Source organism: Myotis nattereri, assembly GCF_964212035.1.
Source record: "Myotis nattereri genome assembly, chromosome: 2".
In the NCBI taxonomy this organism is placed as follows: domain Eukaryota; kingdom Metazoa; phylum Chordata; class Mammalia; order Chiroptera; family Vespertilionidae; genus Myotis; species Myotis nattereri.
In genome coordinates this window covers 214504805-214521266 of record NC_138076.1, presented here as the reverse complement: position 1 = coordinate 214521266, position 16462 = coordinate 214504805, and the positions used below count along the sequence as shown (strand labels likewise).

General features: G+C 66.8%; 1 protein-coding gene across 1 annotated transcript in view; it reads left to right on the top strand.

The window, feature by feature from the left end:
- CELSR1 (cadherin EGF LAG seven-pass G-type receptor 1) overlaps positions 1 to 16462 on the top strand; it is a gene marked incomplete at both ends in the record, with an annotated part of 96039 nt that overhangs the window by 74481 nt on the left and 5096 nt on the right. The window contains 16 exons of the mRNA XM_081083761.1: positions 258 to 443; positions 1651 to 1764; positions 2795 to 2969; positions 3991 to 4132; positions 5016 to 5136; positions 5652 to 5835; positions 6215 to 6316; positions 7171 to 7265; positions 7879 to 8088; positions 8322 to 8505; positions 9303 to 9446; positions 10230 to 10434; positions 11316 to 11483; positions 12825 to 12951; positions 14559 to 14759; positions 16046 to 16220. Of these exons, the coding sequence (XP_080939887.1) occupies positions 258 to 443; positions 1651 to 1764; positions 2795 to 2969; positions 3991 to 4132; positions 5016 to 5136; positions 5652 to 5835; positions 6215 to 6316; positions 7171 to 7265; positions 7879 to 8088; positions 8322 to 8505; positions 9303 to 9446; positions 10230 to 10434; positions 11316 to 11483; positions 12825 to 12951; positions 14559 to 14759; positions 16046 to 16220 (2533 nt within the window). The remainder of the gene's footprint in view (positions 1 to 257; positions 444 to 1650; positions 1765 to 2794; positions 2970 to 3990; positions 4133 to 5015; positions 5137 to 5651; positions 5836 to 6214; positions 6317 to 7170; positions 7266 to 7878; positions 8089 to 8321; positions 8506 to 9302; positions 9447 to 10229; positions 10435 to 11315; positions 11484 to 12824; positions 12952 to 14558; positions 14760 to 16045; positions 16221 to 16462) is intronic.

The window sequence follows — 16462 nt, the reverse complement described above, 5'->3', positions numbered from 1 at the left end:
CCCCAGCGATGGCCGGGGGTTGAGCCTGCAACCGAGGTGTGTGCCCTTGACTGGGAATCGAACCCGGGATCCCCAGCCTGTGGGCCGACGCTCTAACCACTGGGAAACCGGCCAGGGCAGCAGCTGAACTTCCTACCACAGAAAGGGCATAGCGTTCTGAAGGGCGTCACAGGCCACGGGAAGTTAGGCGTGGCCTATGTTTTGGTCCATCTCCGACGCAGCGCCCGTAAGTCTTCCCGTGGCTCCCCGTCCCACAGATCCTCAACAGCCACGTCCAGTTCACGGTGTCCCACGGCCCCTCGGACGCGGCATCCATGCGGCTGTCCCGGTCGCGAGTGGCTGACGGCGAGTGGCACCACCTGCTGATCGAGCTGAAGAGCGCCAAGGAGGGCACGGACATCAAGTACCTGGTGGTCATGACCTTGGACTACGGCATGGACCAGGTGGGCTGGCACCGGCACCTCTGGGTCAGACCCCTTCATCGGGTCTGCGGGGAGCCCACTGACCCTCGCGTGTACCAGGACCCCCCAGGGCCCTGGTAGATTTGGGGGCGCCCATTCTGAAGCCCCTGAGTCTGGGTCTCCATTCTGCCTTATGCTGAGGTCCCTGGCACCTGCGCCTCGTCCCCTGCCCGGATGGCCAGCTCCCAGGGTCAGGACCTGGGCTCCATCTGTGTGTCCATCCTGGCGCCGTGGCTGCCGTCATCAGGGGACCTTAGCGGGCCTGTCGAGTAACGGTTGTGTGCTCGGCGCTGTGCCTTCGGGCGCAGAGATTAAAAACCTCAGAGTGAACGGTGCGTGCAGGTGGGCGAGCAGGGAGCCCAGGGACCAGAGGGGCCGTGGGACACCAGTGAGGCGCACCTGACCCAGGCGGGCGCGTGGCAGCCGGCAGGGTGCACTGGGAGCGCTGGCTGAGCCACACGATCGCCACGGTTTGCGGGGGAGGAGAGGACCATTTACAGGATGCCCGGGCGACTGTTGGGTGCTCTGGGAGTCCAGGCTCATCTCACCGCGGCTCTGTGATAAGCAGCTACGGGTCCCACGGGCACCCTTCCAGCTCAGGGTCTGCTGGTGCCCCCTTAGATGCCCCCATCGTGGGCGTGTTTTCCATTCGCTGCCGTCTCCCCAGGTCACCAGCTCTTTCCCACATCGTGGCCAGTCATGGCGGGGGAGGTGGCCTGCGTCCCCCCGCTGACCCTCTGGGCTGCGCTGGGACACACACGGGGCCTCTGACCCGGTTCCCACGCCTCGTGCATCACACACAGATAGCAGCTGGGTTTTCCGAGAGAAGGCTGAGCCCTGCCCACTGTTTTATTTTTATTTATTTTTAAATGTATTTTATTGATTTCAGAGAGGAAGGGAGGGAGAGAGAGAGAGAGAAACATCTATGATGAGAGAATCATGGATCGGCTGCCCCTGCACGCCCCACACTGGGGACCTAGCCCGCAACCCGGGCCTGTGTCCCGACCGGGAATCGAACCGGGACCTCCTGGTTCATCGGTTGATGCTCAACCACGGAGCCACGCTGGCCGGGCTGCCTGCTGCTGGAAGGCCCAGGGCTTCCGCCTGTGGGTTTGCCCGAGCAGCTTCGTGTGCCTTCGAGCGTGTGAAGCAGTTTCATGGGTGCGCGCCCCCCCCCCCCCCCCCACAGGACACGGTGCAGATCGGGAACCGGCTCCCGGGGCTGAGGCTGCGCAGCGTGGTGCTGGGCGGCGTGTCGGAGGACAAGGTGTCTGTGCGGCGTGGCTTCCGGGGCTGCATGCAGGTACGCGCGGCGGGCATGGGGGGCACGGTGGGCACGGGGGGCACGGGGGCGCGGCTTCCGGGGCTGCATGCAGGTACGCGCGGCGGGCACGGGGGCACAGGGGGCACAGTGGGCACGGACGGGCACTGCTCACGGCCAGCACGGCCGGCGCAGCCAGCATGGCGGGCACAGGGGGCACGGGCGCGGGCACTGCTCGCTGGCTCCACTGCTGCCCCGCGGCTGGAGCCCTGGCGACTGCTGGGCTCAGTGACCAGTCGCTCGTCTGAGCGCCGACCCAACGTTAACACACACGGGTCCCAGCTCCGCCCGTCCTCCCCACGTCCCTCGCGTCCTCCCCGCCAGCCCCCCCTCCTGCCACCCACGCCTGCCGCTCTGCCCTCCTGGCAAGACCAGAACCCGCCCCTCGCTGCCTCCACCAGCCCCACTGTCCGCCCCCGGGTCCCCCTGCACGGGCCCCACCGTCCCTCGTCCACGTGTGCAGATGGCAGCTGTTTGTAGAGCAGCCCTGCTCACGGCCCAGCCCGAGGCCCAGCTAGAGGCCCAGCCCCGTGGCAAGGAGATATTTCCGTTCCTTCACCTGGTGCCCCCCACGCCCCGCGTGCTCTCTGAGCCCCTCCCCCAGCTCTGCGGTGCTCCAGCCCCGGGCCTCCTGCCTGGGAACTCGCCAGAGGTGGCCCCTGGGTGCCCCCTGCCTGGGTGCCCTCGCTCAGCCACCCTCTGCCGTGAGCGTCCCCCCCTCCCCCTGCAGTCACACCGCATGCACTTTCCCTCGTGAGCTCACCTGGGTCGCTGGGATGCGGGGGCCTGTCTCCTCCTGGAGCGCAACCTGGGGAGGCGGGCAACCTCGTTCTGCCGTCGCCCCACCTCCCTGCTCCCCTCGCCCCCCTCGTCCCAGGGCCCTAGATAAACGAGGTGTCACTTTAGAAACCAGGGGCAGACGGCACTGGGGGTCCATAACCGCCGGGAACCGTTCGGGGTGCCTCCAGCCCAGAGGCCCCGGGATCGAGTCCACTGGCCTCTCTTACCACAGGGAGTGAGGATGGGGGAGACGGCCACCAACGTCGCCACGCTGAACATGGACGACGCCCTCAAGGTCCGGGTGAAGGACGGCTGTGACATGGGCGACTCGTGCGCCTCCAGCCCCTGCCCTCAGCACAGCCACTGCCAAGACGCCTGGGACGGCCACACCTGCGTCTGCGACAAAGGTGAGCGTCCGCTGCCCACGCCCGCTGCCCTCAGCCCGGCGACGCCCGCGGTGCTGACACTGCACTGGGGGTGCTGCGCTGGGGCCCGGCTTCCCAGCGACCCTTCATGTCGGGGAGCCCCGAGCTCCGGTGTGTGACCAAGGAGTGGGCTGGCCGTCTCTTCCTTTAAAAAAATTTTTTTTTATTTTTCAATTTATTTCAGAGAGGAAGGGAGAGAGAGACATAAATGATGAGAATCCTGGTTCGGCTGCCTCCTGCACGCCCCTTACTGGGGATCGAGCCCACAACCCGGGCCTGTGTCCCGACGGAATGGAACCGTGACCTCCTGGTTCATAGGTCATAGGTTGACCCTCAACCACTGAGCCACACTGGCCAGACTGGGCCACCTCTTTTTTTTTCTTTTTTTTTTAATATATTGTATTGATTTTTTACAGAGAGGATGGGAGAGGAATAGAGAGAAACATCGATGAGAGAGAAACATCGATCAGCTGCCTCCTGCACACCCCCTACTGGGGACTGAGCCCCCAACCGGGGATTGAGCCTCCAACCAAGGTACATGCCCTTGACCAGAATCGAACCCGGGACCCTTCAGTCTGCAGGCCGACACTCTATCCACTGAGCCACACCGGTCTGGGCAGGGCCATCTCTCCTAAATGCATTCCCGCGTCTCTTTTGCTCTCGGGCAGAGGGGCCCCAGGCCTCAGCCTCAGGGCTCGAGATGAGATGAGGAGAATTAGGTGGAAGCACACATTTTTAAAAGCGTACATTCAGGGTTTGCCTCTGGATTTGAAGGTGCTGTAGGCATGCCAGCGGGCACCCGCCACCATATGTCCTCAGGGGGCTGGGACCCTCTGCCCGTGGTTCCCGCCCTCCCGGGGGCGCCTGGGAGCCCTGGTCTGTGAGTCCACGTTGGGCGCTCACGTTTCCTGTGACACCGGGAGGCTGGGGAGGGCAGTGGCCGGGCTGTCGGACATGAGGGTCTGGCTCGGGGGGCGGGGGTCATGCTGGCCTGTCCCCACAGGGTACTTCGGGACGAAGTGCGTCGACGTGTGCCACCTGAACCCCTGTGAGCACCCGGCGGCCTGCGTGCGCAGCCCCGGCACCCCGCGGGGCTACGTGTGTGAGTGCGGGGCCAGCCGCTACGGGCCGTACTGCGAGAACAGGTGAGAGGCACGCGTGTCACCGCCACGTGTCCACGCGGGTGCTGCTCCCGCCAGTTTCTCCTCGTGGTGACTTTACCCAAAATGCATGCAATTCTGGGTCAGGGACCCGTTTTCAAATCGGCACGAAGTAAATGAGAACCAAAGCGGGCGTCTCGCACGAACCGGTTGAGCCCGTCTCCACCGGAGACTTACAAACTGCTCGCTGACCTCCAGCCGCTGTGCTCAGAGCAGGGGGCGCGCAGGCCGGTCAGGCGACGGGCTGGGGGGCGGGCGGCCGCCTCACCTTCGATGTCACTCACCTCGGGGTCACCAGCCGGCTCCCCAGGGGCTGGGCGGGGCCGATTCTGAGCGCACTGGTCCTGCACGGAGCTGCGGAGTCGCGGGCACACCGGGCGGGCAGGCCGCTCTGGCACCCGGGCCGTGGCCAGCGTTTGCCCCTGGGCCGGGGGGACCACGGGTGCTGCACAGTCCCTCGTCCCGGGGCAGCCGGCTCCGTGCTGCGTGGGGCTGGGGTCGAGGGCGCCCGTGCTGGGGCGTCCGTGTCGCTGTGCCCGGGAGCCGGCATCGCTGTGGGTGCTGCACAGAGGGGCCCTGGCGACGTCATGCTGGCAGCGAGCCGGGGTGGGAGTCCTGAGTCTCCAGGTCGAAGGGAAAGTAAACACGTCATTTAAAAACGAGTTCTGTAGGTGGAACCCGCCCGCCGTGGGCCCCTCAAGGCTGGGATTAGGACAGGAAATTCTAAGAGGTGGGGGCGATTGGGGGGGGGGGAGGCGGGCAGGGGGAACTGAGGCCCCTCGGGGAGGGAGGGGCCGGCCCCGGGCCCCAGCAGGCTTCCTCTGGCTCCGAGGAGACAGTGTGCACCCCTCCACCTGCTTCCCGACAGGATCGACCTCCCGTGCCCCAAAGGCTGGTGGGGGAACCCCGTGTGCGGCCCGTGCCACTGTGCCGTCGACAAAGGCTTCGATCCCGACTGCAACAAGACCAGCGGGCAGTGCCAGTGCAAGGTGAGGCCCGCCCACGGTGGCCTGCGGGCACGTGTCCCTCACCCGCTCCTGGGTGCCGAGCCCGGGAGGTGGCCCTGCATGCATGCGCACGCACACACCTACATGTGCACAGACACACACACGTGCACACACCTACATGTGCATAGACACACACCTACACACCTACACACACACCTACTTATACACACCTATACACACACCTACCTGGACACATGCACACACACCTACATGTACATAAACACACCTACATACGCACGCCTACACACACTGACCTGGACACATGCACACGCGTCCCGAGCCCAGGGCATCACGTGCACACGCACTTGCCTGCTGGTGTGGGTCTGGGTGTCCCGCTGCCCCGAGGTCCGGAGGCCCCCGGCTGCCTTCCCCTGGGAGCCGCTGGGACCACAGGACTCGGGTCCTCCGCCCACACCCGGGACCCCGAGCAGCGTCCGTGGGGTCGGCTCATCTTCGGCACCGACCGCGAGCCCCCCGCCGGCTTCTGGTGTTCGCAGGAGAACCACTACCAGCCCCCGGACCAGGACGCCTGCCTGCCCTGCGACTGCTTCCCGCACGGCTCCCACAGCCGCGCCTGCGATGCCGGCACCGGGCAGTGCGCCTGCAGGCCCGGGGTCATCGGCCGCCAGTGCAACCGCTGCGACAACCCTTTCGCCGAGGTCACCATGCTCGGCTGCGAAGGTCGGCGGTGCCCCTTGACCCCCGTGAGGCCGTGTCGCAGGGGCAGGCTGCTGGGCATGGTGTGCATGTGTGCGTGCGTATACATGTGTGTGCATGTGTGCACACGTGTGTACGTGTGTGTGTGTGTGTGTGTGTGTGCGCGCGCGCGCGCGCACCGCACACTCTGGCATTGGAGGAATGCTCAGCTTAGGGTCTGCCCACCTGGCGCTCTGTGACCTTGGCCCTCATTAGAGCTGGTCGCCCGTCCCATCCTCACCTCCGGGGAAGGTGGGGGTCTGGTTTGGGAGTGGGCCCCCCACCCCCGGGGAGGAGTGAGCAGAGCCCTGCACCCTGGGGTGGCTGGGCCAGGCTGAGGGTCTCCCTCCCCCCCCCCCCCCAGTGATCTACAGCGGGTGTCCCAGAGCGTTTGAAGCTGGCATCTGGTGGCCGCAGACCAAGTTTGGGCAGCCGGCCGCGGCGCCGTGCCCCAAGGGATCCGCGGGTAAGTGCGGGCCGGGGCGTCCACGCCGGGCAGGAGGGCGGTAGAAGCACGTGGTTGCGGGAGAGAGGCCCCACCTCACGGACGTTCCGTGTTCCATGCTGAGAAACCTCAGTTTAGCCGAAGGGATGGGGGACGTGAGGAGCTTCTCCTGAATGATAAGTGACAAAACGGGGGAGGGCAGTGCGGCCGCACACAGCACAGCGCCAGCGCTGCTCCCCGCTCAGCCGGTGCGCTCTGCAGAAGGGGCGGAGCTGCATCTGCCCGTGAGGGGTGGAGCCCACAGCGTGGGTGCCAGTGGGTGCCAGTGGGTGCTCCGGAAGAGGGTGAGCCGGCTTCTTTCTCGAGGATTTGCTCCGATGTCTGCCTGTCACGGCTGGGCTCCGGCCACCTGCTCGCAGACAGCCCACAGCTCAGACCAGTGACGGCGAACCTTCTGAGCTCGGCGTGTCAGCATTTTGAAAAACCCTAACTTACCTCTGGCGCCGTGTCACATATAGAAATTTTTTGATATTTGCAACCACAGTAAAACAAAGACTTATATTTTTGATATTTATTTTTGATATTTAAATGCCATTTAACAAAGAAAAATCAACCAAAAAAATGAGTTTGCGTGTCAGAGGTTCGCCATCACTGGCTTAGACATTGCCCGGCGGGAGACGGGACCACCCCTGCCGGCCTCGTGGCTGGGCCCCCGCTGGCCTCGTGTACGTGGCTCCTGCGAGTCCTGGGCCAGCGAGGGGTGGGCATCACCCGGGTGCACACCTCACGGGGACGCACCGGGTCTGAGCACATCGAGACAAGCACACGTCGATTAGCCGTCAGGACTTCAGTTTCGCATCCCTCCTCTGCCCCAGGCACGGCTGTCCGCCACTGCAGCGGGGAGAAGGGCTGGCGGCCCCCCGAGCTCTTCAACTGCACCACGGCCTCCTTCGTGCAGCTCAAAGCCATGGTAGGGACGGGCGTGCGGAGCCCCGGGAGGGTGGGGTCGAGGCAGCGCCCGCGGTCAGACACCAGCCAGGCTCCGGACACTTCTCCTCGTTCCCTTCAGGCCCCAGCTGTGCCTGTGGCCCTGCAGACGCGAGTCCCAGGGTGGAGTCCCCGCCCTCCCCTCTCGCCCTCCTCCCAGCGCCTCAGACGCTCCAGCCCCTCCCACTTGGCGTGTTTTTCAGCCATTTGTTGGCCTGACAGACCCTCCTTTTTCGTACCAGTTATCAGCCAGGGTCGTTTTGTGTGTTTTTTTTAAATATATTTTTATTGATGTCAGAGAGGAAGGGCGAGGGAGAGAGATAGAAACATCAATGATGAGAGAGCATCATCCATCGGCTGCCTCCTGCACGCCCCCCACTGGGGATGGAGCCCGCAACCCAGGCCTGTGCCCTTGACCGGAATCGAACCGTGACCTCCTGGTTCCTAGGTCGACGCTCAACCCCTGAGCCACGCCGGCCGGGCTGTTTTTAATTTCTCAAGTCCTGTTTGGACCAGACAGTCCCCACGGGAAGTGGTGGGTTGAGCGGAGGCCCGTGCAGCCACACGGCAGGCATCGCGTTCGCCCCCTCTTTCAGAACGAGAGGCTGAGCCGCAATGAGACGCGGATGGACGGGCCGGGGGCCCTGCGGCTGGCCAGGGCGCTGCGCAACGCCACGCAGCACGCGGCCGCGCTCTTCGGCCAGGACGTGCGCACGGCCTCCCAGCTGCTGGCCCGCGTCCTGCAGCACGAGAGCGGCCGGCAGGGCTTCGAGCTGGCGGCCACGCGGGACGCCGACTTCCACCAGGTGGGCAGGACCAGGCGCTCCTGGGGGGGTGGGGCTGTGAGGTCACCAGGCCGCCTCCCCGTGTGCCCCGGGGTGCACTCGCCACGCCCCCCGCAGGGCTTCTCCCTGGCGCCCCCTCCTGCCTTGGAGAGGGGAGCAGCCCGTCTCCACCCGCTCAGGCGGAGCCCCGTGCGGTAGCCAGGCCTCCGGGCACTGCACCAGAGCTGAGCACCATCTGTCTGTCTGTCTGCCAGGATGTCGTCCGCGCGGGCAGCGCCCTGCTGGCCCCCGGCACCAGGGCTGCGTGGGAGCAGCTGCAGCGCGGCGAGGGGGGCGTGGCCCAGCTGCTGCGCAGCTTCGAGGACTATTTCAGCAACGTGGCCCGCAACCTGCGCAGGACCTACCTGCGGCCCTTCGTCATCGTCACCGCCAACATGAGTAAGGGCCGCGCGGCGCCGGGCACCGCCCCGCCTGGCTGCCCCTCGGGGAAGGGTCAGCGGCTGTGGCCTCGTCTCCTGTCCGTAAAAGGGGAGGTAGGGCCCTCTTGGTCCAGCCTGCTCACAGGTGACCCACAGAAACACACACGGCACCCGGCCCAGGACCCGGGGGGCGGCGTGCGCAGAGGGGGCGAGAAGGCAGAGCTGGGGGAGGCTGTCTGGGGAGTGGGCCTGGGGTCCAGGCCCCGGTGCCACCCTCCACACTCGCTCCGAGAGCCCCAGGGAGGGATGAGGACGGTGGCCGGCCCTGGGCGGAGAGGCCACAGGCCAGCACCCGGCGAACCCAGGACGCGCTGCTCTGGGGTCGGGTTCACCAGTTGGGCTCCTTCCTGGGAGAAAGCCCCCGGCTCGGCCAGCGCTGGCACAGCCCTGGGGGCTGCCCTGGGGGCTCCCCGCTTCCTCCTGAGCCTCGGGCAGAGCCAGGACGTCCCTTCCCGGGTGCCCTTGGTTTCCCCGTTACCTCCCACCGGGCGGGCCTGTGACCCATAGCGGCACCCACACCGGGAGGGCGGGGGCGCGCTGCTCGCGTCAGGGTCACCGGCTGGGCCGGTCCCCAAGCTGCCCCACGTGTCCCGACCGGTGCCTGGCGGGGCTCGGCCACCCGGTCAGCAGCGACTGGGCCTGCCGCCTTCCCCTCCCGCTCGGTGTAAAGCGCCCAGGAAGACGGGGTTCTGGCTCGGGTTGGGGCTCCCGGGGGCAGGGCCTCGAGCCACGTGTGAGGGAACCACCATCCCACAGTCCTCGCTGTCGACGTCTTCGACAAGTTCAACTTCTCGGGAGCCTGGGTGCCGCGGCTCGAGGACATCCGGGAGGACTTCCCCAAAGAGCTGGCGTCCTCCGCCTTCTTCTCGGCCGACTTCTTCCGACCCCCGGAGAGGAGAGGTGAGCGCGGGAGCCAGGGCTGCGCGGGGCCGCCTGCTGGGGGGCGGGCGGGGGGCTGCGTGGAGAGCGAGGGGCAGTCTCACAGCAGAGCATGCCCTGTGGGTGCGGGTCCCGTGGGTGCGCGTCCCGTGGGTGCGTGTCCCGTGGTGCGTCCTACAGCCACTGTGGGGTCCCTCCCAGATGACTCGCGCCCCTCCCCCACCCCCCCCCCCACCAACAGCATGATGAGGGCCTGGCTCTGAGGCCACCGGCCCTGCCACCTTTCACCCCCCGCCCCCCACCCCAGGGCGTCGCCAAGCCCGGCCTCCACCCTCGACACCGGCCTCCCTCTGCGGCCCACAGCTCCTCTGCCCGGCCGGCTCCCGGGCGGCCCGCAGCCCAGCCCTGGCGCCCTCCTCCGTCCGGCAGCGGGCGCAGTGCCGCTCTGCGGGGCTGAGGCTCCCTCACCCGCGCTGGTTGGTGGGGGACACTGAGCCAGCTGGGCTGTGGGGAACTGAGGCTTCAGACCCAGAGGTTTATTTAGCCCGGGGGCGCCCACAGGGAGGCAGGCTCGGCTTGGCCCCCCCTCCACGGTGTGCTGCGGGCCCGAGGCTCCCGCGAGGCCGCCGTGCAGAATGCTGCCCGCTGCCCTCCCTCTGGGCGGTGCCCCCCAGCCCCTGGTGACCGCTGCCCCGCTGCCTCCTGGTCCCGGGAGTAAATCCACAGCCTGTGGCCGGCTTGTCTCTCTGGCCTGTCCTCGGGGCGCGTCCCGGCTCCTCGCTCACACGCTCGCTCACCTTGCAGAGGGGCCCTCGGGGAGGCCCGTCGGGGGTAAGGCCACCCTGCAGACCCCGCGCCCTGGGCCCGGTGCCGAGAGCGAGGCCCCGTCCCGGAGGCGGAAGAGGCACCCCGAGGAGCCCGGCCAGTTCGCCGTCGCCCTGGTCGTCGTCTACCGGACCCTGGGGCAGCTGCTGCCTGAGCGCTACGACCCCGATCGCCGCAGCCTCCGGTGAGGGGTCCGGGGAGGGCCCGCGTGCAGGAGGTCCCCAGCCCCTCACGTCACACCCGCCCCAGGACGCCCTGCCCTGCGGGCTCCCACAGGGGTTCTGGGTCTGCGGGGCGGGCTCTGTGCCCGGGGGTCTGCCGTTGGCACCGGCCTAGCAGTGTGATTCCCTCTCGAGGGTCTGTCCCCCACCCCTGCCCTCAGGCTGCGGGCCCGGCACCGAGGGCTGCTGGGTGACGCTGGCTGGGGAAACAACTCCCGCCCAGGGGCTCCGTGGCCGTGCGCAGTCAGGCACAGGGCCCTCACCCTCGTTAGTGGGGGGACCTTTGTTATTGGGGGGACCCCAGGAGCTGGGGTATTCGCCTGCTTCTTTTCAGCTGCCGTCTCAGGCTCCCCTGCTCCCCTGCTCCCCTGCTGGTCTGTGTGGTGGGGCCACCCCTGCCATGCACATGCTCTCTCCTCACTTTTTCTATTTCATTTTTATTGATTTCAGAGAGGAAGGGAGAGGGAGAGAGAAACGTCTATGAGAGAGAATCATTGATCAGCTGCCTCCTTCATGTCCCCACACTGAGGATCGAGTCCGCAACCCGGGCCGGTGCCCATATCGGGAATCGAACCCGGGACCCCCTGGTTCATAGGTCGACACTTGGCCACGGAGCCACGCCAGCCGGGCACTTCTCATTTTTAAGTTTCTAAAGTTCACCTTTGACGCTGTGCACGCCACACCCGCACGGAGCACCGGCGCGGCCCAGGCCCCTCCCAGGAGCAGAGCTCCCGCAGTGGGGGCCCCTCCCAGAGGGCGGCAGTCCTGTGTCCTCTGCTTGCACCCGGCTGGGCTGTTAGACGTGTTCCCTGACGCGCGTGTCCCTGTGTCTCGCTCCCCGCAGGCTGCCGGGCCGGCCGGTCATCAACACGCCGGTGGTGAGCGCCGTGGTGCACCGCGAGGGGGCGCCGCAGCCCAGCCCCCCGCAGAGGCCCGTCCGCGTGCAGTTCGCGCTGCTGGAGACCCGGGAGCGCACCAAGCCCGTCTGCGTGTTCTGGAACCACTCCATCACGTGAGCCGCGTCTCCACGGGGGGCTCTGCGGGGGCCGGAGCGTGCCAGGCCCCAACCTCGGGGGGAGCTCCCTCTGGGGGGGTCCTCTTGCTCGTCCTGGGGTGTTAGGGTCCCCTACACGCACAGTTACAAACACACCCGTGCACGTGCATGTACACACACGTGTATACAAATAGGACAACACGGAGATAGGCCAGGCACCCGCAGGGCTGCCAGGACACAGAAGCGGACAGGCGCCCCGTCTCCGCCAAACCAGGCGAGGGCTCGCGCTGAACACGCCCGGAGGCAGCACTCAGAGACGGGCCCAGGGACCCTTCTGCTGACCTGGGGCGTCCCAGATGCGTGTGGGGGTCCCTGTGTCAGCCGGGGGCGACCTCACCTGGCCACCGCGAGACCAGCGAGGCAGCCGCGAGGCTGATTTCACCTCGGGAGGCCGAGCTGCCTCAGCGGAGCCCTCCCTTGTCTGAAGCTCAGACAAAATCTGTGCAGCCAAGCCTCCCCCGAATCGTGTCCCACTGGGGTGAGTGGGGCCGAGCTGGGTGCTGAGCCCGGGGCAGCGAGCCAGGCCTCCGCTTGGCGCGCTGGGGAGCAGACCCCGTCCGTCTCTCCTCATTGTTTCCCGAGTCTGGTTGACGAGCAGCGGCGTCTGCACCGGAACAGACGTCCGGTTACAAAGAGCGAGTGCCGCGGGGCTCACCGTGGGGGCGTGGGAGGGGCTGCGTGGCTTCAAACCCTGGCGGTAGCCATGCTCTCATTATCCCCTCTGCCGGGCTGCACAGTCATCCCGCATCCTAGTTCTTAGCAAACGCCTTCGCCTTCACAGCCCATTTTACAGATGAGTAAACTGAGGCTCAGAGAAGTGAGTGGATTTTCCCAGAGTCCAGGAGGGCAGGGCTCCCTCTGAGGCCAGATGCACCCATAGCAGCTTGCGGTTTGGGGCTCCCCACCAGTTAAACGGGAGCGTCATGGGGCCCTGCCCCCAGGCAGCAGCCATAAAAGGTTGCACAATGGGGAGATGAAAGTCTAGAAGGAAGGTAATCGTCTAGACTCAGGGAGCAGGCTGAGGAACAAAGCGGCCCTTTTAACAACCCACTAATGTTTCCCACACAAGGGGGGGCGGGGCCAGCGTCCATTTAAGTTTTACTGGATGACACAGAGCAGGAACCCCGGGGCGCTCAGCAGAGGCCGGAGGGCGGGGGAGTGGTCACAGGGTCCCAGGGAAGGGGGCTGTGGGCCTCAGCTTGACGGGCACTTGTGGGCGCAGTGAGGGTGCGGCAGGCAGGGGCAGGAGGCCTCGGGGAGCCCGGAGCTAGAGGGACCCACCCCCCCTTTTCTCCGCAGCCCCGGGGGGACTGGAGGCTGGTCGGCCAAGGGCTGCGAGCTGCTGGCGCGGAACCGGACCCACGTGACCTGCCAGTGCAGCCACACCGCCAGCTTCGCGGTGCTCATGGACGTCTCCCGGCGCGAGGTGGGCACCCACGGTGGCCCTGCCCGCCTGGCACGCGTGTCCAGGGCATTCGCCCTTTGGGGCGTTGAGCCTGGCCCCACACCTGCCCCTCCAAGGCTGTGTCTCTCCTTCCGAGGGCTTTAAACCTTTACACCGAGCCACTGAGCTGGCCAGTCTGTTCGGTTCCCTAACGAAGCCCCCAGGGCTTCCACCGAGGCCTGGCTGTGCATTAAAGGAGCCGCCTGGACCCCCCCCCCTCACTTCCCAGCAGGGCCCCCAGCCTGTCAGGTGACCAGCTTCACCTCATGTTAAAGTTAAAGAAGGAAAGTCTTCTGGCCAACGAAGGGAGTGTCTCCCTTCTTAGCCCTGGCATCCTCCGGCCTGGGGTGCGATGAATGGGCTGCGTGGGGGGCGGTGAGGTCAGCCTGGTGCCCGCGCTGGACTCCAGGAGCCCCTTTCCAGGCCTGGGTTTTGTGGGAGGCCAGGCCACCGTCCCCCAAGGGCTCTCTGTGCCGCTGCTGGGTCTCTGTCACTCCTGGGAGGTGAGACGGCCGGACGGGCCTCCCCTGACAGGCGTCCGGAGCAGGTGGCACAGGGCCCGGCCTGGAGGGTCAGTCATTGGAGGTCTTTGTCCCCGGGATTGGGGGAGCCCCCTGGCCAGGAAGCCAGGCAGCGCCTGGGAGTGGACGGAGTCCCAGGACACTGGAATTTAAGGGGGCCCCAAAGCCAGAAGTCTCACTAGCCCCCCGGCCCCAGGGGAGCCCCAGGACCCCGACCTCCAGGGGACCCTGGGTTGGCTGCAGGAGGAGAAACCCCAAAGCGCTCGGCCTCCTGATCCCCGGCCAGTTCCAGCCCCGGTGTGCCCCGGGCGCCCCTGCTCAGAAGTGTGGGTGCAGAACACTCCCAGGATTACGGGGGTGGGAGCTCCCTGCTCCCTGCAGGGTGCCAGCTCCCGGAGGGGGGTGACGTCCTGCAAAGCCCAGGAGATGATGGCAGGCCTGGCTTTCGGGTAAACTGAGTCTACGTGGAGGTCCTGCCCAGGTCAGGGTTCGGGAGGCGGCCCGGGGCCGCCTGGGCAGCAGGGTGGTGTGGCTCTTTCCTTCTCTTGTTATTATTTTATTGCGGCAAAAAGTACATAACAGGAAGCTCACCATCCTAGTCGCACCGAAGGGAGCACAGGCTAGCGTGCAGCACATTCGTGAACTGTTATGTGACTGTCACCCCATCTGCCCCCAGAACTTTAAAAAAATACATTGACTGATTGATTGGTTTCAGAGAGGAAGGGGGAGAGAGAGAGAAACATCAATGAGGAGAGAGAATCACTGATCGGCTGCCTCCTGCGCGCCCCACACTGGGGATCGAGCTCGCAACCCGGGCCTGTGCCCTTGACGGGAATCGAACCGTGACCTCCTGGTTCCTAGGTCGACGCTCAGCCCCTGAGCCACGCCGGCCGGGCCCCGGAACTTTTTATCAGCCGAACTGTCCCTTCGGGTTTTGTTCTGGGTGTTTCTGCCCCGAGAGCCTCGCGCAGTCACGCTGGGTCCTGCCGGTCGTCATCCCGCGTTGATGAGCCTCTGCTGTGAGGCTCCTGGCCCCGCGGCCCTGACGCCCCTCACCCCCGCCCGCAGCACGGGGAGGTCCTGCCCCTGAAGATCGTCACCTACGCTGCCGTGTCCCTGTCGCTGGCCGCGCTGCTGGTGGCCTTCGTCCTGCTGGCGCTGGTGCGGACGCTGCGCTCCAACCTGCACAGCGCCCACCGCAACCTCATCGGCGCGCTCTTCCTCTCGCAGCTGGTCTTCGTGATCGGGGTCACCCAGACGGGAAACCCGGTGAGCCCCCGCTGCCCGCCCCCGTCTTCCTTCTGCGGACAGCGTTGTGCCATGGAGAGCCATGGCTGGGTCTGGTGTAGGAAGATGACCTTGGCCCCAGCGGGGAGGGGAGAGGCCAGAGGTCAGAGGTCAGAGGAGCAGCCACGGTGTCGGCCTGAGCCCGCGGCGAGAAGGGCTGGAGCGGGGCGCTCAGGTCCCAGAGGGGACGCGTAGGGAGGGGCGCCAGGCAGCAGGATGGGGACTTGGCACGCGTCCCTGGGAAGCGAGCATGGGAAGCACCCCTGCCTGAAGGGGACACGTGCCTGTGGGAACGGACAGGCCCCAGGGCAGGTGGAAGGGGCGAAGCTGGAACTCTGCCTGGCTGGCCGGGGCCACCTGCCCGCCTGAGCTCTTCCCCCTCGTCCGTTGCAAGCAGAGGGCCCCTCAGGACCCCCGGGCGGCCAGGCCCTCAGGAGGGCAGGTGGGCGACCCCGGGAGCAGGAGGCCTGCACGGGGCCACCCGCCTGGCTTCGGGGGCTTTTGTAAACTCCCAGTGGCCTCCCTGGGCGAGGGTGCTGACCGCCCGGTTCCCGGCAGGCCCGCGGCCTCGGGCTCATTAGCCTGCGCCCTCAGTTGTTTCCGGGAAAGGCAGCCCACTTAGTGCCGAAGGCTGGCACGGAGGCCCATTAAGTGTGACACGGTGGCATTTCCAGCAGCTTCTTTAAAAGGTGGTTTTATGGGTTTGCCTTTCACACTGCTGGAGGCCCAGCCACAGCCTCCGCGCCGTCCCTTCCCGAAACCCCCGTGGCTGCCCCGGGAGCAGGGGGTGGGCACACGCAGCCCGCTCACCCTCCCGGCAGCTGCCCCGAGGCCCTGCCCCCGCAGGCGGGCTCTCCCCGCGCTGACCGGCCGGCCTCTGAGGCAGGGCCTGTCCCGGTAACAACCGAAGGTGCTGGTTTCCTGCCGCCGGGGCCCTGCTCGGCCCTGTGCTGGACCAAACGCTCGTCTCCTGGGAGCACCGGGCTCTGCCCGCCTCCCGCCCCGAGGCTGGACCGCACACGGCACCGTCCGGCTGGGGGGCCCTGCGCCTCGGGGAGCCCAGGCCTGCACCTGTAGGCGCTCAGCCACTCTTGGGTGAATCTGATACAGAAACCAATGAACTGGACTTCCTTGTTCAGACCTACGGACCCTCACGTCTGCGGAGTGGCCGATCGGTCACTGCCCTTTCTGCCCGGTGCTGCTCCGGCCCTTAGCCCGGTGGCCAGGTGGGGCGGGCGGGCGCTGACCACCCCCCCCCCCCCCCGCAGTTCCTGTGCACGCTCATCGCCATCGCCCTGCACTACGTCTACATGAGCACCTTCGCCTGGACCTTCGTGGAGAGCCTGCACGTCTACCGCATGCTGACCGAGGTGCGCAACATCGACGCGGGGCCCATGCGCTTCTATTACGTCGTGGGCTGGGGCCTCCCGGCCGTCGTCACAGGTGAGGCCCCAGCGGGTGCCGCGCCCCGGAGCCTGGGGAGGCGCTGGCTGCTCCCCCTCCTGCAGCCGCCCGCCCGCCCGCCCGAGTGTTGTCTGCAGGGTCTCTGACGCATCTCTATAAAAACAATGGTTTTGTGGGTTTGCTTTTCACACCCAAGGCAACAGGCCTGAACCCCTCCTCACCGCCAGCCAGGCCGGTGGTGGGCGTGGGGGGACGGGAGGACCGGCCAGGCCACACCCGCT